This window comes from Monodelphis domestica, chromosome 2 (assembly GCF_027887165.1).
Source record: "Monodelphis domestica isolate mMonDom1 chromosome 2, mMonDom1.pri, whole genome shotgun sequence".
Taxonomy (NCBI): Eukaryota; Metazoa; Chordata; class Mammalia; order Didelphimorphia; family Didelphidae; genus Monodelphis; species Monodelphis domestica.
Window position 1 is genome coordinate 463,585,867 of NC_077228.1, and position 22,748 is coordinate 463,608,614.

A 22,748-nucleotide genomic window follows, 5' to 3' on the forward strand; every position below is an offset into this window, starting at 1 on the left:
CTTTGGAAATTCAATATTATGCATCTTATAGGAAGCACACTCTATTACAATAAGTTTTATTTCTATTATTCAATTTGTCTCTTAGTCATTTTTATTTTGTCAGATGCAGAGTACATATATAGGAGAATAGGGGAAAGGGAGGAAAAGACACAAAAGAAACATCTGCTCCTGGCTTAGATGAACTTCATCATTTTTTAAAACAATAACTTTTATACCTTCTTTTAACAAGAATAAAAATGATTTAAAAAAGGTAATGATGTAATGGTTAAGGGTGCCATTTTCATATTCAACAGGAAAAATGGGTGTTAATATTCTTTCCAGACTATTAACTCCTCCATATTGTACAGGTGTTATATTTTTGACTACTCATTGTAGATGTTAAAAACATTTTCTTTCATACATCATGTGTCATTTCGGTGAGTTAATGTTTTTGTAAGAACTTTATCTTTTTATTCTATTTTACTACTTAAAAATCACAACCTTACCATTTCTTTCTTGTCATTCCTTAGGAGTCTAATCGTTTTTATAGTTATTATCGAAAAGTATGGAAAACTCACAAACCAGCTATCCTGTCATATGATTTAACAAATTTAACAAAGAATCCCATAGCATTTAGGCCTGTCTTTCTCTATAAAATTATCGATACAGCTGGTGAATTTATTTTAAAGTGCTGCATTTCTTCTTCCAAAGACAATTTTCACAGATGGAACAACCCTTTGAAGAAAAACCTTAATCTGTTATGTTTTAAAAATAATTTGGTTGAATTTCACTAACTTGAAAATTATTTTTGTTAGGAAGAAAGGAGCATAAAATTTCTTGTATTTATGTATTGGAGCATTAAATAGGCTCATTATTTCACTTAGCAAGAAAGAGATGAAAAAGATAAAAAATTAATTATAAGAAAATGATTCCATGAATATCTATAATATGTATAGGATGTCCAATCAATATTTAGAAGTTATGACCTTGATGGCAGGGTAAGAAAGACAAAAAACTCTAATAACATTTCAGGCATCCAACAAAGAGATTAACTTTTTTCCTCTATTTTAGGTGATCTAATATATTGGTGAGACAAAAGTAAGATAGGGATAGGTAATAAATTTTGATTTTGTTGGTACAGGGAATTCTTGAATGTAATATTTATTGGGAAAAGATGTGGAGGATATGAAGAACAGGGGATAACAGAAGGTTTGTAGCAGGGTATGGAGGAGTTGAGGGGAGAGAGGGAATATTGTTTGATGAGGCAAAGGAGAGAGATGCCCCCTGCCGAGAGGAAACAGCAGATAAGAACTGTTTGTCATTGAATGAACTAATGTTCAGCTCCCTCTATGCCCCAGAAAAGATAATCCACTTATCTGACTGTGAATTCAAATGAGATAAAGTTTAATAATCAGTTTGGATTTTAGAGGTATTGGGAAAGAGGGGCAAGGGATGTCCCTAAATAAGGTTGGAGTCTTCCTCAGTTTAGAGCTAAGGCCAGGTCTCACAGGCTGGTGGAGGGTTTCCCCCACTCCCATCCTCTGTACTAGTTTTGTCAATTTCAGAATCTTAGCAGTAGACAGAAAGCAACCAAGGAAAGTTCTAACTTTCAGAGCTGATTAGCCCTATGTCTTTGGGCTGAGCTGAGAAGAAGCACTCTGAATCCAGACTGGGAAGCCAACACTCCTTCCACCTCCAACACAAGGAAGGAAGTCCAACCAGCAGTAAAGAAATACTAGTCACAATACCTAACTGCCACTCCCAGTTGCCCCTTCCCCCACCAACTGTCAGTCTTGTTCCCTTTCCACATGAGTGATATAGCTCATCATCTTCTCTATATTTTGCAATCTTAATTTTCTCAGGCACTAGCAGATCAAGAGACTTGCCCATAGTCACACAGCCAGTATGTATCAGAGATGAGACTTGAATCCAGTTCTCTTTCTGACTCGGATCGTAAACTCTTCCTCCACTATTCTTTCCATATTGGTTCCAGGAATATAGTTTACTTTTTATTTCTTAGAACACTGAGTTTTTATGAAGTCATGCATATGGACATGAAAATAAAAAAAATCATGACATCTTTTAATATTCTATATACAATTCCATATACAAATCTCCCCACTGTAAAAGTACTTTGCCCACATGTAGTCACGTGTCAATGTAATGAAGCAAAAGCGTAAGCACTATTAACCTTTAATGCCAATCACTGTCCATAGTTCATCATTTTCTTGTTCATCAAAACTCTGAACTGCATCATCAACAATCTAATAATGAGCTATTGGCTAGACTTGAGAGTACCTTGGTCAGGGCCCAATGCATATTTCTTGAAAGTGACTTTTTTTAAGCTGTGAAAAGGCAATTGAGATATTATCAACAACACTAATTCCTACACCATTTGGGAAAGACTAAACTGCAGGATCGACACCAGAAAGAGTGTAATGGGTAGCTCAATATTATAAATTAAAGCACCCATTGAAATAGTAAGTAAAGTAGGTAAGTGAAGTAGTAAGAACTCATTGCATTCTCAAGAAGTGTTTTTTTTTTTAGGATTATTAAAGAGAATTCTCATTTGCACAAGAGTTAGCATATAAAATATCTATGATATCTTTCAATGATAATAGTCTAACTCATTTTTTATCATTTCTTTGAACTCCTATGGTAACTGGCATCTAGACAATTAATTTCTTAGTTTCCACATTGTTATATTTGCTTTTATATTGTTAGCTATTTTTTCACACTTCCATATAATGTCCCCAATGAGAGTTCTTGAAGGCAGTTACTGTGTCTTTACTTCTTTGCAGATCACATAGAATCTAGGCAGTGTTTCAAGTACATTAGACACTCAATAAATATTTACTGATTTATTGAGCAGTTGAATTAATGAATGCTAGAAAGAAGCGTGGTCAAATAGCTTGTATAGTGGGCTAGGATAGCAAAACCTCAAACAAAGATAGCAGAAAAAATGTTTTAAAGATTTACTGACACAGCCTTCAGCAATGACTAGCAAACAATTGTAGTCCATAAACTAACTTGGCATGTAGTTCTAAGAGATGAGATTTTTATTCTTCCTGACAAACACTTCTGAAAGAAGTCCTGTTACATAAATTACTTAAAAAATAATCTTTATGTGTCTAAAGCTTAGAAAGAACTATTTCTTGATTGGTCTATTCAGCTACATGAACAGAAAACAACTTGCTTATGTGGTATTTTTAAACCCAAAGAAAAATACACAATATAACATAGTAATTGATTTAATTTTAGTATTTCTTCCACCTCCTTATGAAAGGAGGCTTACCTAGGCTTTAAAACTGTTTTTCCAAGTGTCTAAACTATTAAGGCTTTCAAAAGGAATTTAGGTAAATAATTGATAACAAAAAAACATATCCACCCATACCTATTTATTGAGATAGGATTTGATAAATTTTTGAAAAAACATTGTCATACCAGCTTTCCCTCTTTTATCTAAGCTGATAAAGGTGACTCCTGCCCTAAACATACCTACTTGGGATTAGAACTCTCCTCCCACATGGATACCACAGTAAATCTAAGGAGACCAAAGCCATTGGAAATTTCTTTATTTAGCTGACCTGCTCCTTCTCAATGTTATCCTCTATGGCTGACTTACTTGTATTACCTATTGCTTTCTCAAATCCCATCTACTATCATACGTCCCATCTACTAGTGTCCCTATCCTTCTCCATACTCCTTACATCACATAGGATGTCATCATGGAGTTCATTATATTCATATAAATTAAGTATTTCATGTATAAAGCATTTAAAAACAATAATTTGAAAAATGCTCTATTTTAGTTGATCATTTTAAAAATAAAATTTCTGTTGTTTATTTTTTTCTCAAAGTTCACAACCAGCTAAAATCCAAGTCTAATGTTACCAGGTACCTACTTTGGTATACATACATTTAGTCATTGCTGTGACTCTCTACTGTCAAGATCATTTTGCATCCAGTGGACTAACTATCCTCTCTACCTTCGTGTCATCTACTAATTTGACAAGCATATGGATCTGTACCTTTCTGCAAGTTATTGATAAAAATGCTAAACAACACAGGGCAAGGCAATGATAGATTGCAGGGACACTCCACTGGACTCTTGCTGCCAGATTGAAATTGAACAATTCATTTTTAGTCGTGAGTTATGCCATCTAACCATTCTGATTCCATCTAGTTGTATTCTCCTCAAGTCTATATCTCTCTAGCACTACAACAGTAGGAGGTAAACCATGTAATACTTTATCAAAAACTTTCCTAGGATATAAAATTTTCCACAACATTCTTCTCCTTTACTGTTTTGTTATCCTATATAAAAAGCATAGCAAGCTAGACTGTTAAAAAAAAAAGTCATAATCATGTTTTGTCATTATCTTTTCCCCTTCTAAGTAAATGGAATATGCAAAGTTAAAGATCTGTTCAGTATCCCATACCTTCCAATTGTAAAGTCAAGTAGTCAGTTGTATACTATTTACAGAGAGATGAGGCAAGTCTGAAGTACTTACAACAAGATCATCTCATCTCTCAACTAGAATTCACTCCAATACTGAATATATTATTTTTTCCCCAATGAAGGATATAAGGTCCAAAAGGGTCTTTCACCTTAAAATAGTAATCAGTGTACCTCCTCTATTTGCCTGTGATTTTGCCCTACGATGGAATGTAAGGGTTTTGAGGGCAAGGATAATCATTAATTTTGATTTTGTCTCTTTATACCTACCAAAGCACCTGTACATGGTAGTCATTTAATAATTATTTGTTGGGACAGCTAGGTAGTTAAGTAACTAGATAGCCAAGCCAAGCATAAAAATAGAAGGACCTGGATTCAAATATGGCCTCCAATGCATTTATTTATGTAGAGTCCTGGTCAAGTCATTTAACCCCAGTTGTCAAGCTTTTTAATCACTCTTCTATCTTGGAACCACATTTAGTATTGATTCTATGATGGAAGGTAAGTGTTTAAAAAGAATTGTTATATATAATTAAATCATTGGAGTCTTTCAAAGAACATATTAATATACAGGTGTATATTTCATGTTAAAATATAAGTTCCTTGAGGGTGAATACCATTCTGGATTTGTCTTTGGTTATTCAGCAGTATCGTAGCATAATGATGCTTAATAAATGTTTATTGATGGATATAACAATATTCAAATTATTTAATTTAGAGTTGTCAGAGTGATTAGAGCACATCAAGTCCAACTTCTTAATGTTTTTTTTTCTCATTAGATTTTTATTTTTGCTAGCAAATACTATAACATTCTGTAGCATGTGCCTCTAAGTTTCCAAGATGCTGCAGTGCTAGGTTTTCAATGAAGGGCCGCTGTTCTTCCTTTTAAATGCAGACAAAATAAACTGTTTCCCAGATTGTGAAGTACCAATTTAAAAAGCATAATGTGATGATCTGATGCAAAGTAAAAAAAAAATTCTGCCTTATCCCTCAGAAGAATCTAAAATGTAATGGATTTTTATAAGAATTTGCAGAAGCATAATTTGGTCATTTCTACAGGGTTATAGCACTACTAGGCAATAGGGCTGATGCATGAAAAGATAAAAAAAATAAGATACTGTGAATTATTTCTCAGGAAATTAGTATTTGACTATCACTGAATAAAATAACTTTCCTTGGTTCTTCTACTGAGAGAATATAATGCAAACAGGTAGGCTATTTGTGGCTTTTGACATCAAATGTATCAATAAAAACTGTTGGTTTTAGATAGAACAGGGGAAAAACACATAAATAAGCATCACTAATCAGATCTGAGCAGGTAAGGGTAATGTTCCTCTTGTATCACTTGCAAGCATTACAAATTCTATGCAAATAAGAGTTAAAACTCTATTGGAACATCCAGTTAGCAAAACTGAAGAAAATTCTAGGTTGTGTCAGAAAAAGTTTCAGTGTATCTTCTTTTGGCTCTCATCATCATTCTGGCTTTTAAATGCAACCAAATCATGGCATTAGTCATTTCTTAAATGTTCAAATGAAAATATAAGAAACACAGGAGGTAGTTAAGAAGTTCAGGATACTGGGTGACTATTGTATGTTAAATACCCTTTTATGGGCTAGAGAGGTTTTTCTAACCAAATGGACTTCAGCCAGTGAGGAAGTTGGCCTACAAATGTTACTGGTTCTGTAACCATTGATGGGTAGAAATACATTCTAGGTTAATTGTCTGAAATGAGAAATTTTCAAACATTAGGCTGATTGGATATGATTTAATTCCAGATGAATTACAATATCTATACTATTCTCTCCCAAACATATATTTCAAGAAAAAATACCCAGGAGGAAAATATTTTATTAAGGACAAGATAAAAAGAAAAAAGGTCATTAAAAATGTTCAATTAAGTGTTTCCAAGGATCTAACAGCAGAGGATTTAATGCCACAGATGTGTAAGAATAAAGAATAAACAGAAAAGGAAAAAGGAATTCTAAAATATTTTCATACAAAAAGAAATTATCTAAAAAGAAGAGGAAAAACCTGTTGATTTTTGTCCAAACATCATATATAATTTCCCCCAAGGACATATGGGTAACATAAAACGAAAACATTTCCTGTAACTTCGTTTAATTTATTAAAGCAATACGGTACATTTAGAATACCCTCTCTTTTCTAGGAAAAAATATATATGTATAAGGAACCTCTTCCCCTGTGGCTTTGCTCTTCATGGAAAAGAAAATAAAAGGCTCCTTAATTGACAAAGTGTCATTCTATCGAATATGGTTTGTAATTATACTGCGGCTAAAACCAGCTGTCAGCCATCCTATTCCAGGTTGCAAATAGATACTTCAAAAAAGTCACTGCTTCAAGTACATTAATTTAACCCCATTACCACTTTTTTTGAAAAAAAAAAAAAGGAATTTATTGCAATATATAAATGAACATTTGTCGACTTCTGGAAGTTTATTGTTCTTAGAAAGCATAGAATATATTTCTTGAAGATGAAACCTAACATATGTTTGCATTGGTTTATCTATACTCTAGCATATTTTTAAAGCTTCTAAAATTCCAATCATTTTATTAAAAATACTTTTTATAACATATTATTGCTTAACTATGATTAATATTCTATCCACATTCTATTCACATTAATTAAAAAATTCCTTCATCAAAAGGGTTATTTTCCTTTTATATGTATTTTTATTTATTTATAAGTAATTTTTTTGTTTTATATTTATTGGTATTATTATTTTAATTTTTCCTCATACATTTTGAAGTAAAGAACATAATTTTAAGTAACTGCTTATTTTAGAACATATATGTATGTGTATAATTATATATTTATTTTTTATAATTTAAATTCAAAAATATATTTCAAAATTATGATTTCCCCTTGTAACATTCTCAAAATGAAGAGTGTTAACAATTTAAATCTATTGTATACTAATTTTGCTTTGTAGTAGAAATCTTTATATTCACAGGTCATAGACTGAGAACTCATGCATTGCTTGGAGTACACCTAGAAAAACTGTTTAATTTTGCAGAGAGGTAAACAAAAAGCCAGAAAGGCAAAGTCATTTATCTGAGATTTCAAGGGGAAGTATATAAGAATGAGGATTTAAGCTCATTTTTCTGACTTCTGTTAGAGTATTTTTAAACCTTTGCCTTAGAATTAATACTGTGTATAGGTTCCAAGATAGAGGAATCATAAGGGCTGGGCAAGGTGGATTAAGTGACTTGCCTGAGGTCATATAGTAGAGGTTAGATTGGAACCCAGGAATTCTCAACTTTAAATCTGATTCTCAATCCACTGAGCTACCTATTAGCTCCCAGAATAGCTTTTGATGTGATATTATTAGAGAATAGTTTTTGATATAAAATATATAATTAAAAATAATAAACATATACCATTATTAGGGAATAGCATTACATATGTTCTAAATTAAATTATATTATGTGATATAACATTTGTTATACCAAAAGCCATTCTCCAATATAAAAGTGGTGAAATGAAGGACTAAACAGTTCCCAAAAGAATTGTAAAGTACTGACAAACACGAGAGAATGCTTCAAATCACTAGTAATAAAAACTGAAAATCAAAACAACCCTAAAGTTTCATCGCATATACTGAAAAATGAAAAAAAAATGACAAATGATGGAAATAGTCAATTGTGATAAGGTTACATAGGCATACTGGTATGAATCAGTACAAACACTTAGGTAAGCATTTTAAAGTTACAAATCAAGACTTTAAAATCTCCGTGCTTTTAGCCTCGAGATTAAATTTATTAGGCTTTTACTAGAAGAAGCCTATTGATAAGAAGAAAGCCTACATATAAACCAAAATGTTTATAGCAACAACTTTTGTGTTAGCAAAAAATTGGAAACAGAGCATATGCCCATCAAATAGAGAATAGTTAAAGTGTGGTATATGACTATAATGGAATATTACTGTATCATGATGAAATGAATGTGAGGAATACAGAGAAGCGAGGAAAGATCTAAATGAAACAATGCAGTGAAGTAAGCAGAGCCAAGAATGATTGTACAAATGTAAATTAAAAGTTTTAAAATCCTTCACAAATAAAAAATATAGCTAATATTAGAAACATGACAGTTAAGTGAGGGGAGAGGGTATCTGTACATTAAGTTTCTGTTATAAAATCTCATTTCTAAGGTATTTGAAGAAGAATTTCAAATTCATAAAAAATAAAAATCAACCACAAACTTTCAAAATATGGTCACTAATACTTTACCTTTCCAGAATTTTTTCATATATACTGTGATAAAGGATGGAAAGGTTTGCAATTTGCAAAACTGTGCAAGAACTGGAAAGTGCAAACCTAGGTATGATTGATAGTGGCATGTGACCAAGAGTCACATGGGAGCCTGAGCTGGAGGATCTCCATCTTGCCCCAATGGACTTTTCTTCTGGTCTCATGAGGAAGTCAAAAGGAAGGTCTGAAGAGGGATCTGAAGAGGATTTTTCCTGTGTTGAACTGAGGAAGGGTTCTTGTATCTAGCTGCTGGCAACATTCAGTTTCACATGGAATTGCTTAGACATCTAACAACAACAGAACCTGGCTCTGCTTTTTGGACCCCTGGTGAGTAAGATTTGGGAACTTGGTTAAGTTTTAGTTTAGTAACTTAATTAGCATAGTTATTTAGTTTTTAAAATAAGAATAAGCATAAGTAAATCCTTAAGCCCTTATTCCTTTCTCTTCCAAAGCAATAAAGTAGATTTTATACGTGTTTTCTTCTTGGGTTTCCCTTATCCAAAATCCTATATTAACAATACTGAGCTTCAAGAAGAAAATGTTTCTATCTCCTGCAAATATTTTCCTTTCTTCTTAATTTGCTTCATTTCTTTCTCAAGATCTAGAATGCCTTATTATTATCTTTATATATGTACATGTATGTATAATAATGAATATTAACAAAGAACTCTTGATCAAATCTTCTGCATCCAGGACTACTTTAGGGGCAGTAACATAGCACTAATGTTTTGGGATCCCACAGAAATCCCTAAAGATCCCTGTGGACTATACATTGTCATTATTAAATAATACCTTACCAACACCTCAGAATCCTTGGTGAGGGCCATATGATGGGTAGTCTGCATCAAAGGGTATATTTATTGACCCAGGAATGGTGACTCAATCAGCAGATTTTAAAATGAATGTCCTTGTCCCTCATACTCTCTCTTGAACATCTTGGGATCTATTAATATCTCTCTTGGACTTCTACCAGGGATGGGGATTATTATTTCTTCCCTGTACCCTCCCTGAAGAGCTAAGGCATCTACTTACATTGCTGGCATGGACAGCTTTGGCATGGCACATACTTTGGCTTTGTGTTTTCCTCAAATCAAAGTGAATGAATGACAATCTCGAAGTGTGTATTTCTAGCTTAGATTCTCAAACTCATGAATTTGAGAAGTCTGAAGTTCCAAGACTTGAATACTGGTTGTGCAGCAGAGATTAGCTTCTAAACAACTTCTCAGAGTAGTTGATTATCTCCAGGTGGATGAACCCAAGCCATGCCCTGAATTGTTAGAATACATAGACCTTCCGTAAGTCTCTTGGGCCATTAATATTAAAGGTTGAAATAAAATGCCAGTTCAGAAGTCTTATAAAATACCTTTTAAAAATGTTTTAAGTTCATGCATCCACCTAGTACTCTATAAGAAGAGTAATGGTTTATAATTTAGTGTTTTAAAATTTGGCAATGTGCACTGATGAGTCTTTTGTAGTTTAAGCATTGTTTTAAAAAAAAAAAACCTTTTTTTCCATCTTAGAATGAATACTAAATATTGGTTCCCAGGGAAAAGAATGGTAAGGATTAGGCAATTGGTGTTTACTGACTTGCCTAGGATCTCTAGGAATTGTCTGAGTAGATATTTGAACCCAAGACCTCCCATCTCTAGGTTTTGCTCTCTATCCACTGCATATTTTTTTCTTTTTCTTTTTCTTACACTTCTCTCTCTCTCCTTCTCCCTCTCTCTCCACCCCACCCCTATCCCGCTCTTTCTCTCTCTCTCTTTATATCTGTCTCTGTCTCTGTCTCTGTCTCTGTCTCTGTCTCTGTCTCTGTCTCTCTGTCTCTCTGTCTCTGTCTCTGTCTCTCTCTGTCTCTCTCTCTCTCTCTCTCTCTCTCTCTCTCTCTCTCTCTCTCTCTCTCTCTCTCTCTCTCTATGTCTTTGTCTCTGTCTCTTTCCGTTAACCTTCTATCATATAAGTGTTACTACATGTGCTACCAATGTGGAAGAACTGCAAGAGCAACTAGGGTTAAGTGATTTGCCCAGGGTTACACAGCTAGGAAGTGTCTGAAGCCAAAATTGAAGTCAGGACCTCCTGTTTTCAGGCCTGGCTCTCAATAAACTGGGCCTCCTAGCTACCCCTAAACAAGTCTTTTAAAAATTGTTAATTTAAGGAACTTTGCTAATTCATTTTGGGGAAGCTCTAGTCATGAATTAAACCTAAGCTCTAAAGACTATTTTTAAAAATCTTCACCCAGGGCAAGAGGATGGAGGCATAATAAGCCATAGAATTCAAGAAGTGTCTTAAAAGTCTGATTGCTTCAAGACTGAAACATGTCTCCATGAGTTTAGGCCAGGGTCTCTTAGTGAGAAAAGATTCCTCCTAGCTGTGGGTTTTAATATACTTATATGATGTAATATGTATGCATTTATCTGCAAAAGTAATACATTTCACTTATTGATATCTATAATTTAATCAGTTTTTCCTTACATTGAATCAAATTTCTTTCTTGCTCTCTCTATCCATTGATCTCAATTTTTCCACAAGAGTCAACAAAGAATATAATATATCAGTTCTTCCTGGATTTGAAAACGGCCTGGCACTTAGTGAGTGACATATATTCTGGTTGACTATCTGATAATCATTAAGTTTCCTTTGCTTTTGGCAAAAACATGCATAGTTCCCCAAAAAATTCTCACTCAAAACTAAAGAAGCTATGGGCCAGGTAAGTAAAGAAATTTCCCCAAAATCATCCAATTATTTGGTATTAGAATTTAGCTTACATTTCAGTTCTGAATCTGGGTATTGATTAACTGATCCAATGTAGCCTCCCTCTCCAATCATGTGCATTTTTCTCAGTTCATAGAAAAATATAAATGAATATAATCAATCCATATGCTGACATAAAAACAAATATTCATAGTCTATGTATGTATGTCTGTATCAGAAATATTTTATTTATTTATTTTATAAAAATATTTATTTTATTTGTATCAGAAATAAATTTTACATTTGAGTGAAACATGTTTCAAGATTTTAAAAATAACTATTTTCAAAATAATAATTTTACTTTTTAAATAACAAAGTAAAATTAAAGGGTTTCATTTTTAAAAGTGTTTTCTCCTATTTATGGACAAGCTATATGAGTTCTCATATAAAGTAGGGTATTTTTAAAGAAGGAAAAAAAAACAGAAACATGACCTAGTATTCACAGTTTGATGAATCTAAACTTGTATTTCCAATTGGGAGGTACAATTGCAAACAACAGCCAGTCTGAGCAAAACAGAGAAAAACTGACTGAGGAGATACAAAGGAATAGATTGTACCTTTGGAAACTAGAGCTGTAATCCAGTTTGTAAGAAAAGAAAGAATGGAAGTATTGGTCTAAACTCTCCCAAATCACAGGAGCCTAACACAATACAGCTCAAGTGACATCCTTTTCTCAAAGAGGCCCAAGGCTCATTGAGCCTGGCGATTCAATTACCCTCTCAACCTAGAAAGAACCCCCCTCCTGAGTTGAGGTCCACTGGCAGAGCAATATGGAACAGCCTACATTGTACACAGCCTGTAAATATCTAAAAAGCCGCAGGCTTTCAAGAACAAGAATCCCTGACCTTTTATGATTGCTACAGTAGTTTTTCAACAAAACACACTACTTTCAATAGATTCCCTTAAATTCCTGACAAAAGAATATATTTGCAATATGTCCATCTCTAAATGTCCTGTATTTATAAGGAAACCTGTTTAAATGAATAACCAAGTATAGTGTCACAACCTAGACAGTGAGAAAATTTGGACAAGATTAATGAAACTTTTTTTTAGTTATTCTAAAACAGAAAAGAGACTGAATATATTTGGACATTTCAAAAATTTCAGAGTGATCATTTCTCCCTTTCTGTTTGTTTCTTGTGAAATCCTTACATGAAGAGAATAATAAATTCAGAAATAGAAAAGATAGCAGGTGTCTTAGTTTACTATCTTCATTTAATAGATCTTCATTTAATAATAACAAACTGAAACAGTGTTGTATATAATCTTTGAACCCAGATCCTTTGAATCCAGAACCAATGATCATTATATTGTAATATGTTATTCCTTTAAGTATTTTAGTTCTTGAGCATAACTAATATACTGTTTAATATTAAATTTAATAGTAATTAAAGAGTCAATCTTGTTTCTTTTTTCATCTATTTCCATTGAAATATGAACTAGAAGACACATTTTTCATTATTATTTGACAACCACAAAGTAGCATCTCCTCAACTTGTGAAGGGCATAATAATATTTACATTTTCAGGTAAAACACTGAATTTAACCTTTGACATTTTTCTCCAAACATTTTTGACAACTTCACTACTTAAAAAAATAAATTTTCCTTTTTTTGGTCTCCAGCCAATATTTTCGCTTTCTTACATAGTGATAATTAATTTGATGAGCTATATAGAACATGCCTTCAAAGAGACACTTATACAAGCCATGTAGAAATGTTTATCTTAATATCTTAAAATGAAATAGACTCATCATTTTTTCTTTTATTCTTAGCACAGTACCTGGCACTTAGGAAGTGCTTAATAAATATCTGTTGATTTATTAAACTTTTCTTCTGAGGTATTTTAAATTGTTTATATTTCATAAAGTCTTTAATAATCATCTACTAAAAGACTTAGCAGATCTTTATTGATAATTAATATTTCTAAATGGGAAGTAACTTCTGCTTCTTTATCTGTTATGAGAAGATAAGTCATAGCCAAGGACTCTTCCATGATAGTAAAGGAAAATACAAACAGAATTCATTAATCAAACAAATAAATCCATCACTGACCAAGTGAATACTACAGATGTCACACTATATAGGAGTTTAAGACTAACATTCATTTCTAAAAAGAGAAAAAAGGATAAAACTTTATTAATTGCCTAATATGTGCTCTTTTACAAATATTATCTCATATGATCCTCACAGCAAGATAGACAGAAATGAAGTCAAGTTACTTTTCTTCTTCTCATTCCCCAAAAGATTTTCATTTTTTAAGTATTGCTATAATGTGTCATATTAATATTTTAACAGTGCTATACACACATACTGCTGAAGCAACTTAACTGATTTTAAATAAGAAAACTATTTACTACTTTTTAAATCAAACCTCATTTTTCAAATACATATTGAAATTTTACTTTGCTGCATTTGAATAAGGGAAATACTACATTTAAATAAGAGTTCATCAAAAGCTATTATCAACTTTCATCTGCTTGGTATATCTGATTCTACCTTGTTCGCAATACTGGTGATGAATGATTTGATGTCTAGATTAGTTGGGCAGCTCTTCTGACAGGGGGCATCAGCACATTTCAGGCACCTAGGGAACAAAGTAATTAAGTTAAGAAGACAGGCAGTGGCAAAAGCAAAATCTATTGTAATACAAAAGTGACAAGGTCAGTTTTACTTTTTTTATATTTAACTTCATCCTTTCAAATTAAATGCATGAGTCAATATATACACACTCTTTTGGGAAATGTTTTGTAGCAATGAAAGATACCTATTATCATCCTTATATACAGCTATCTATTTATATGTGGACATATAAATAAGTCATTCCTTTTTCTAGTATTCTTCCAATTGATTACACATAGGGGGAACACAGCAGTTTACAACAGGCCCCTCATTTAAGAATTTTTCTATTATTCTCACTTGTTTTTCAAGTAGTGGTTAGAAAATTAAAGATTTAATTTTGGTAAAGCCACTGGTGTCCATAATAATATTCACATTTACAAGGCTATTTTCTCCAATCTATGATTTGTAACTTCTAGTTCTTTCAACTATCTCTACCTTTCAGCATTGTATTACACATGATGTGGATAGTTTATAATGATTACTCCATCAGGTATCTTTAAAATGGTAGAAAGTATCCTAAGAAGAAATGTCATTACTTCATCTATTACAAGATATGGATTCTTCCATGATTTGACTCTGAATTATAAGCCTTCTTTAATAAAGGTAACTAACCCATCTTCTGTACAAGGACTCAGGAAAATAACTATCATTTCTTAGTCTTTCTTTTGTGATTAAGCTCTTTTGGTCTACTGTGTGAATCCAGTTTTTCACTTTTAATTAACATCTTGTTTTTGAATCAGATCTCTCTACTCTGCTTAGTGCCCCTAGCCTTCTCTCTAAATTAAATTTTATGTAATAAAACCAAAGGCTTTTCATAATCAATTGTCTTTTTTTGAAATGGAATCATTAAACCTCCCCTATCATTTCTCTAAATGCAATTGTGTGATTTGCATCTATTATTGTTGAAGTCTTATATCCATATAGTTATATAGCTATAGTCCTTTGCAAATATATATAATATATATATTTATACACACACACACACACACACACACACACACACATATATATATATACATAGCTGACTTTAGAAAGTTTTACTAAAGTAGACCCTGCAGCATACATTGAGACAAGAAAATGATTTTGACTATCTGAGTTTCCTCACTGAAATAATACCCAGTGCACCATATCTTATAGTATCTCTAATCTGGATAAAGATGGGACCTTAAAATTTGTGTGAAAGTAATTTCTCCTGTCCATGTGCTAAAGGAAAATCAGGCATCAGCTGAAAAGTTAGAGTGATTAATGTCCTAGTTACACTCAAGTGTTTCCCTATTTACTTCAAAGCCATTTTTGCAGAGTTTTACAAATGTCTGCCACCTTGTAAGAATTTTATAACCTATAGGAAATTGTGAAAGGTATACTTTTTTCTTTTTGAACTCATTCTATCTGATGTATTTACAAATTTCTTATTCTGTTCTTTTCTAGAAGCAAAGTGGCAATTTTGGAAATGAAGTTGTATAATAGGCCAATGCAGATGAGACAAATTAATACATAGTACAATTCTATTCTTCATATAGAGCAATCTTAAATTCAACATCAATTGAAGGATCCACTTGGCAGGACTGACAATACAAGGATTCCTAGCTATAGTTGTTAGGCACCTTTACCAAATAATTCTCTTTTTATTATAGAGCTGGTTCACAAATAACAGCTGTTGGAAATGTCAGATGTTAATGAGGCAGGGCCATGCAAACCTGCATTGTAGCATTCTTTTTTTTTCCTTTGGTGCCATGAATATGCCAGAAGAGGCAGACTCTTATAATAATACCATCTTGCAATCCTCTAAGCGCTCAGCAGACTCAAGTGCATCAGGCTGCCATTAGTCCCACTTATCACTCTGACAGCTCAGTAATTACACTGCTGCTCTAGCCAGGTAGTCCTAATAAAATACCAACCACTGCCCCGGAATGCATACTGGCGAGATGTTTTATTAAACTTTGGGGGTTGATCATCAAGTGACATTAGAGTTGACCTATTTTTCTATTTGACAATAAATTATCCTTTGACCATGCCATAATAGATATTACAGAGTGCATCTACTGTACCAAGTCAGAAAGGTACTGCATTACAATGAGGTAGGCAAGTGGTGTAAATAAAATTGGAGAAAGGTGTGCCAGAATGTGATTACCTAAATTGCTTTAAATGATTGATACTATGAAAAACCCCAGACATGACACTTAGAGGAATATGCCAACAATTATTGTAAACTACTGTTCTACATCAATTTCCCTTATATGTTATATAATATACTTGTTTTACCTTTAGTCATGAAAATTTCCCATTTCTTTCTTTAAAATTCTTCCATTATTATGCATTTAATAAAAAAACACATTATTAAAGAAAAATTATTTTGATCTTGCTCTAGTGAAGTTTTAATCCCTAAATAATTATACTGAAAATACATATATATTAAGGACTATGTTTACTTTTAGTAAAAGAGCATATAAAGATTTCTTTTTTTAGCAGGATAATTTTTTTTCAGTTGGACTAACTGAAGAACATCATAATGTATTTAATTGGGGAAAAAATAGCGGCTAAAGGTCATAGATCATCTTTCCTAAGTGATTACATCTAAATTATGTAAAAGTGTGAAAACTTTAGAACCTCTTTTTGAAGAATCAAGAATTATTAAAAAGAACATGTTTACTAAGTATGTCTCTCTAGAGAAAAACCATTTTCCTTTCTCTAAAGTTTAGCATGGCAAAGCAGATTTATTCCATTGTGATTTTTTAAAAATTATGAGTAATGAAAATAGTTGCATTCATTTTTTTGTATATGATGGGAAGACATACTGAGAAGATTTTTTTAACAATAATTGGTAAGCTATTTCAGTACATGACTTTTTTAAACCTAGTTTGATGAGAATTTACTACACTACAAAGTAAAATTCTTGAATTTCAATCTGAATAACAAGAAAAATATTCTGCTCTTTAATTCTCAAATGATTGGTAAATTCAGCTTCCTTTATTTTTCTGTACTTTACTTCCCTCAAGCAAGTCAGCATGGACCCAGGGGCCCTGACTTTGAAAGAAATTAGCCTGGCCTAAAAGAAATCAGATTGTAGCCAACCTTAGATATTAAAAATAAAAATAACCCTTTCTGACACCTAGTACAAGTACTGTGCTTTAGTAGATTCATGCTCAGGGCTATCATCTGAAAAAGCTAATAAACACATTTCAGGGAGATCAGTTCCCCCTCAGGGGCAAAAATTCTATAAATCTTTCAAAATTACTACATCTAGGAAAATATTCTAACCAAATTTACCAATTTCTCACAAATCTATTTTAGAGAAGATTCAGGCTTTATAGAACCACAAAATAAAATAAGAGTAATCAATGAACATGTGAGTTTCAAACATTTCCAACAATTGATTACCAGTGTTTAACATTTGTACCATTTAACTTTTCAAAGTCCTTTTGCACTTATTATTGGCATCTAAGCTAACAACAACCTTACCAGAAAGGTAAGGATAAAGATTATGTAATTCCTTTTTACATATGGAGGAAAAGGGTATGAGTCTCCAAAGTAAGTATCATTATGACATGACCTTAAACAGTACAATGAGACTGACCAATTACAAGATGTCAATTGGAGTTGCTTAAATTCTCTGGGAGTCAGTTTCCTCATATGTAAAATAGGAATTCAGTTACACAGCTTCTAGGATTTCTATCAGTCATAAATCTATGTTCCTATAATTTAAGGTCTTGAAATAGGTTCCATTCTATTCTCCCTGTGGTTTATTATCATGCAGTGTTTCTGTAAGACAATTACACTTACCTTTCACTCATTATAGATCAAAACTCTCCCAGTGAATTCTTTTCCCATTACTAAACAAAATCTCAGCCTTCCCCCTTCTGAGCCTAGCATGCCTTCACATGGCCACTATAACTTTACTCCAAACTGTGCACCCACAGAAATAGCTATTTAGGTGTCACTGGGAAACTCTGCTCTATACCCCATACTTAGTAGATAAAAATAAAGTGATTAAGGATAGGATGACTTTATATTTTGTAGACTAATGAACTAGAGCATAGAGATGCTACAGCATGCCTAGATTATTAAAGATTTGAACTAATCCTAGGTCTCATCAATCTCAAGATGGGAACATTACTTTATAACCTGAAACAAGATTCTATTCCAAGTACAACTAAGATTTGTTTTATGAAAAACATAGAATTGGTCTCTAATCAAGATATGCTTCTCTGTTTTTATTACAGCATATATTTTGACTCTTTATTTAGGTTAGACCAAATTGCTTTCAAAATGTTGTTCATTTCTTGATCTCTAGTTGTCCAAAAACAATTCAGTTTTTATTATTTATATGTTGCTATTCTTTCCATTTACATCATTGCAGTCATTACATAGACTGCTTTATCAGTTCCTCTTGTTTCACTTTGATACAGTTTAAATAAGTTTTTGACCGAGTTCTCTTTATCAAACTCATTACTTACTCGTACACCATTTTCTTCATCCATGTCAAATAAGAACATTTCTTATAGCACTAAATTATTTTATTATATTTTTTACCACATTTTGTTTAGTATCTCTACAGTTAATGGATATACAACTTTTTGCTACTACAAAAATTGTTGATGAATGAATTTAGTGTATTTAGGATGTTTAATTTTATTTTCAGATCTTTCAGATATATTCTTAAAGGTGTAATTTCTAAGTAAAATGATAGTGGACATTTTAATTACTCAGCCTGATTCCAAATTGTCTTCTAGAATAATTTGAGCAACTCAGTATTATCAACAATTCATTAGGTTGCCTAGGTCCAACCCCTCAAAAAGAATTATTGCCATTTTTTCTTCTTTATCAATTTACTCTATGAGAATTAAAACTTCAAGGTTGTTTTGATTTAGGTTTCTCCTTTAAAAAGGTATTTTCACATTCTTTCACATTATTTTTGAACAGTTTTGAAAGATTTTGACATTGTTTTTTTTCACATCATAGCACCATATCTATATTATCTTGGATCATATATCATATGTACAAGACAATGACTTTTGGTCTCAGATATTCATATTACTTGTCTATATATCTTGGATATCAATCCTTTTCAAAAATATTTGAAACAATTATAATTTTTTTCTCCAGGTAAAGCATTACATTCATAAATTGTTTAAACCAATTGGCAAGACATTTTCAAAATGTAATGGATAAATACAGCTAACTTTTTCAACCAAATATGTAGCTTGCAGCAACAAAATTGTGCTGTAATAATAAACGAATCTCCATATTTGCATGATTTGAATCAAAGTCTGTTGTATATTTGATTTGTCTGATTTGATTTTGTTGTGACATGATCGGATAGTTTTAAGAAGTTATATTTTAAAAGCTGAGCTTAATGCTGTCATTTATCTGGAGGCAGAAGATTTTTTTTTAAAGAAAATAGCTGGGGCTCGACATAGAAACATATACCTTAATGCAAAATTAAGAGCTTATATTTCTTTATACTACTTAATGATTTGCAAAGTGACTTACATCTATAGACTAATTTAATCATCCCAACAATCTTGTGAAGCAAGAAACACAAGTATTATCCTAATTTTACAGATGTAAATAATATAGATGTAGATAATGAGAAAAGTTAGGTAGCAATTCCAGAATATTACAGCTCATAACATCAACATCAATACCACCTACCCTAGAGTCTATAAATTGTCTTTTACAAGAAAATTTAAAATGGGAGAGAAGAAATTGGGAAACCAGGGAGGAAAAGAATATCTGAGAAATATGTAATAGTTTATTGCACCAGAATTGGGAGAGGTGATTAAAGGAAGTGATATTTATAGACATAACATCATTTCATCTTTAACAGTAGAAGACTAGTAGATAGAGGAATACTATAAGTTTTGTACAATTAAAGTTCCAAAGGTAATTTATATAATTTTAAAGCATGAAAATATATATAAACACATGTATACATACACACATATATAATACATATATAGTTATATATTATCTTTATTTTATCTGTGAGATAAGTAAAACAGGGATTATTATTACAGTAGTAACTGTCAATAAACTGAAATTCAGAAATATTAAATGATTTGTAATTGTCAGAGCCAGGGTTTGACACCAGATTTCCTGACTCCAAATATATTGTTCTCTATTTAATTCTAATACCTTTCCAAAGAATTATGATGTAAAGTGATATCTACTAAGTACCAAAACAAAGTGACATCAAAGGTCACAAAGGAGGGATCCAATGAAAATATGTACACACATATACAGGTGTGTAAATAAAGTACCATTATACTTTAAAAAGACAGATATGTGAGTGTACATACACATTTGTTTTACTGGTTCTTCTTGTTTCACTTTGCTTTAGTTCAAATAAATTTTTGACAGTGTTCTCATTATTTCATTATACATTCTTTTCTCCATCAATGACAAATGATGACACTTCTTACAACCCTTAAACAACTCATTGCATTCATCTACCACATTTTGTTGAGCATTTCCCTAAATGACAGGAATACATGTGTATATGTATGAATATTTATTTTATTCCTTAAAAAAGAATTTTCAGTGATTTCATAGTTAAAGTTATATAGCACTATATAAAACTATTTGCTTTATTGTTTATTGAATATAGTTTATTGAAACTATAATTAAAATACATTCTATAATGATTTCCTATAATATATCATCTTATAAGTCTCTCCTAAGATTAATATTTATATGAAATACTAATAGTCTTACATTTCTTAAGTCTTCCAAAGAAAAGATTAAAGAAGAATAACATGTCTTTCACTTGGAGCAATCATACTAGTCAGGAAATATTTCAATATTGTTTGTTCCTTAAAGGACTCCAGTTGAAATGGTGATATGGATGGTAAGCCCTAAGCAATCTGAATCAAAGAAAATTTATCAGCTCTTTTCTGTCTTACTGGGAGCCAAGAGAGAAGGTCTGTAATATGTATAGTTTCTCTGCCTTCACCTAATCTCAGATAATCATAAAATTTTCTCTGATTTAGTTATCACATCTGCAAAATATAAATGCTATAAATTTTTCATCTAAAGACACTGGCTGAACTATATATTTTTGAGATGTCCATCTCATGATTCAATTCAGTTCACAAGTCTATTTTAAACACATATTAATGTACTAATCTATAGGATGGAGTGAAAGAGGAAATAAGGAACAATCTTTGCCATTATGGAGCTCATAATCGAATAGATTCATGATGGTGATGAGAAAAACAAACTCTTTTTTTGGCAACATCATATAAAAGTAATTTGCACATTTTTTCCTGTAAGATTTTTTCCCTTTGGGGAGAAAAGAATTTGATAAGTTAGCATGTATGTATACATTTTAGAGTGTCTGGAGTCATCTTGGATTTTCAAAAGCAATTGACATAATATGGGGTGAGAATGAAATATAAGGGTCATGAATTCGGGACAGATTTCCAAGTAATGAGTGCAATAAAGTGGTTTGAAAGAGATAAATAATGAATTCATATTTGGGGCATGTGAAATTTGAGATGCCTTCAGAACAAAAAGTAAAACTATCATAGAATTAGATTTGGAAAATACCTTAGAAGCTCCCTAGTTTGACCACTTCATTTTGTAGATGAGGAAACTGAGGCCTAAGATAGTTTGGCTTGCCCAAGGTCAGACAGGTAATGAGTGACAAGGCAAGATTTTAACCCATATCCTCTTAATCTAAACTTATTAGTCTTTCATTTCTATTTTGCTACTATTTGCTTTCAAACAGGCAGTTGTGATGAATTTAAGAAAGAGATGAGGGATTATACATGAAGAGTTTACAAAGAGACAGCAGTTAAATTCTTGCAAGCTAATAAAATCATTAGGAAAGATTAAAGAGAAAAGTAGATGACCCATGATAGAGTCTTCAGTTATATAGATAGTTAGTCATAAAAAAGGACTTTCAAAATAATAGGAAAAATGTTGTTGAACATGTAGGAAGAAAATCATGACAACATTTTGTTACAAAAGCATAAATAAGAAAGAATACCTACTATTGCCTTGATCAACAGTATCAAACAATGCAGAAAAGTCAAGAGGAATAAGGACTGAGATTAAGATGATTAGCAAGTGACTTCCTAGATAGCAGTTTCAGTCAAGTGATGGATAGACTAGAAGTCAGGGTACAGCATATCAAGCAGTGGAGGAGAGTTGAAAAATGTAGACAAAAAAGGTAGATAGCTTTTTCTAGGAGTAGGGGAAGCAGTAGAGTAGGGCAGAAGAGGGCAACCAGAATGGTAAATGTGCCATGAGATTATGCTTCACAAGGATCTACTGAAGGATTTGAAGAGTTTAGATTGGAGGTTATAAGACTACTGTGCAGGGAAGAGCATTATCTAAATGACAGAAGGATTGAATTGGAATTTAAAAAATGAGAGTATTCAAAACATGAAGACATCACTTATTAGTAGACATTTATTATTTTGTGATTCTTATGACTTATGTGACTTTTAGTAATCACTTAATATTTTAGTTGACTCACCTCTAAAATGAATGGGTTGTGCTTGTGCCATTTTGCCACTGTGAGATGGAAATATATGATTCTAGGATCATGGACAAGTCATTTAATTTCTCAGAGGCTCTGTTTCCCTCTGAGTAGAGTTGTTGTGAAACCCAATTGAAATAATGTATATAATGCAATCTTCTAAACCTTAAGGTACTTTTCAAAT

At 32.1% G+C, this 22,748-nt stretch overlaps 1 protein-coding gene across 1 annotated transcript in view; it reads right to left on the reverse strand.

Annotated features, from left to right (window-relative positions):
• DPYD (dihydropyrimidine dehydrogenase) overlaps window positions 1-22,748 on the reverse strand; it is a 1,041,936-nt gene that overhangs the window by 772,109 nt on the left and 247,079 nt on the right. Inside the window, exon 4 of the mRNA XM_007485012.3 lies at window positions 13,957-14,044. Coding sequence (XP_007485074.2) covers window positions 13,957-14,044 — 88 coding nt within the window. The remainder of the gene's footprint in view (window positions 1-13,956; window positions 14,045-22,748) is intronic.